General features: G+C 66.7%; 1 protein-coding gene across 1 annotated transcript; it reads right to left on the minus strand.

Moving 5' to 3' along the window:
- Window positions 1-8: 8 nt before the first annotated feature.
- On the minus strand, window positions 9-700 carry LOC117799743 (apical endosomal glycoprotein-like; the record flags this gene model as incomplete). Its single annotated transcript, XM_034652247.1, has 3 exons — window positions 9-136; window positions 243-377; window positions 554-700. Coding segments are annotated over 3 exons (410 nt in total), but the record flags the coding sequence as incomplete, so codon positions are not given.
- Between the last annotated feature and the right edge of the window lie 149 nt (window positions 701-849).

Below are 849 nucleotides of genomic sequence, written 5' to 3' on the forward strand. Positions count from 1 at the left end.
GGCCTTACCTGGAACTCCTCGGCACTGGCCACCTCCACCTGGCCTTCCAGCCACTGGTGCCGCAGGTGCCCGCCCGTGCTCCACACAGTCAGCTGGCCCCGCTCACTGTTCAGGAGCACCCTCAGCTCACCCTTGTCTGCAAGCAGGGGCCGGGGCAGGTCAGGGCCCAAGCCCGTGTGGTGGGGCTGCCCCCGGCCCCGGCTCCTTCCACCACCCAGGCGCTGTGGGCCAGCCCCACTCACAGAAGTGCTCTGGAAAGCCCATACGGTACCAGAAGTGGAGGCAGGAGGCCTTGGTGGCAGGCAGAGGCTGGCTACGCAGCCAGGCTGCCCGGCCCCCTGGGCCCAGCACGCCGGTTTCAAAGAGAACGAAGTGGCCTGGAAATGAGAGAGGGCAGGGCTCCAGACGAACTGAATGGAGTTGACCCCACCAACCTGTGACCTTTGACTGTGATGGGAGCCTGGATAGACTGGGCTGGTTGGCGGGGGTTGGGGTGGGGTGTGTGACCCTGGGTGTGTGTGGCTCTGGGGCCCCTTCCCCAGCTCAGACCCACCTGTTTCTGTGCCCAGAGTGTGGTCCACAGGGGGCTGGGGGTAGCGGGAAGGTGTGGCTCCACTGCTCCAGTCCCAGCTATACCCCCCTAGGCCAGGCCAGGGCAGATGGCTCCAGCCACACAGGCCAGCCTCAAAGTCACAGGAAGCTGCAAGAGACCTGGGCAGGTGAGCAGGGCTGTCCCCACGCCCCCTCTCTATTCCGGGGGCATCCCAACTGCCGGGGCCAGGGGCCGGGCCAGGCAGCTTGGGGTCGGCTCGGAGCTGGTACCGGCCATGAGTCATAGCAGATGCCGGG

The sequence above is a fragment of the Ailuropoda melanoleuca genome, unplaced genomic scaffold (genome assembly GCF_002007445.2).
Source record: "Ailuropoda melanoleuca isolate Jingjing unplaced genomic scaffold, ASM200744v2 unplaced-scaffold56438, whole genome shotgun sequence".
Taxonomy (NCBI): Eukaryota; Metazoa; Chordata; class Mammalia; order Carnivora; family Ursidae; genus Ailuropoda; species Ailuropoda melanoleuca.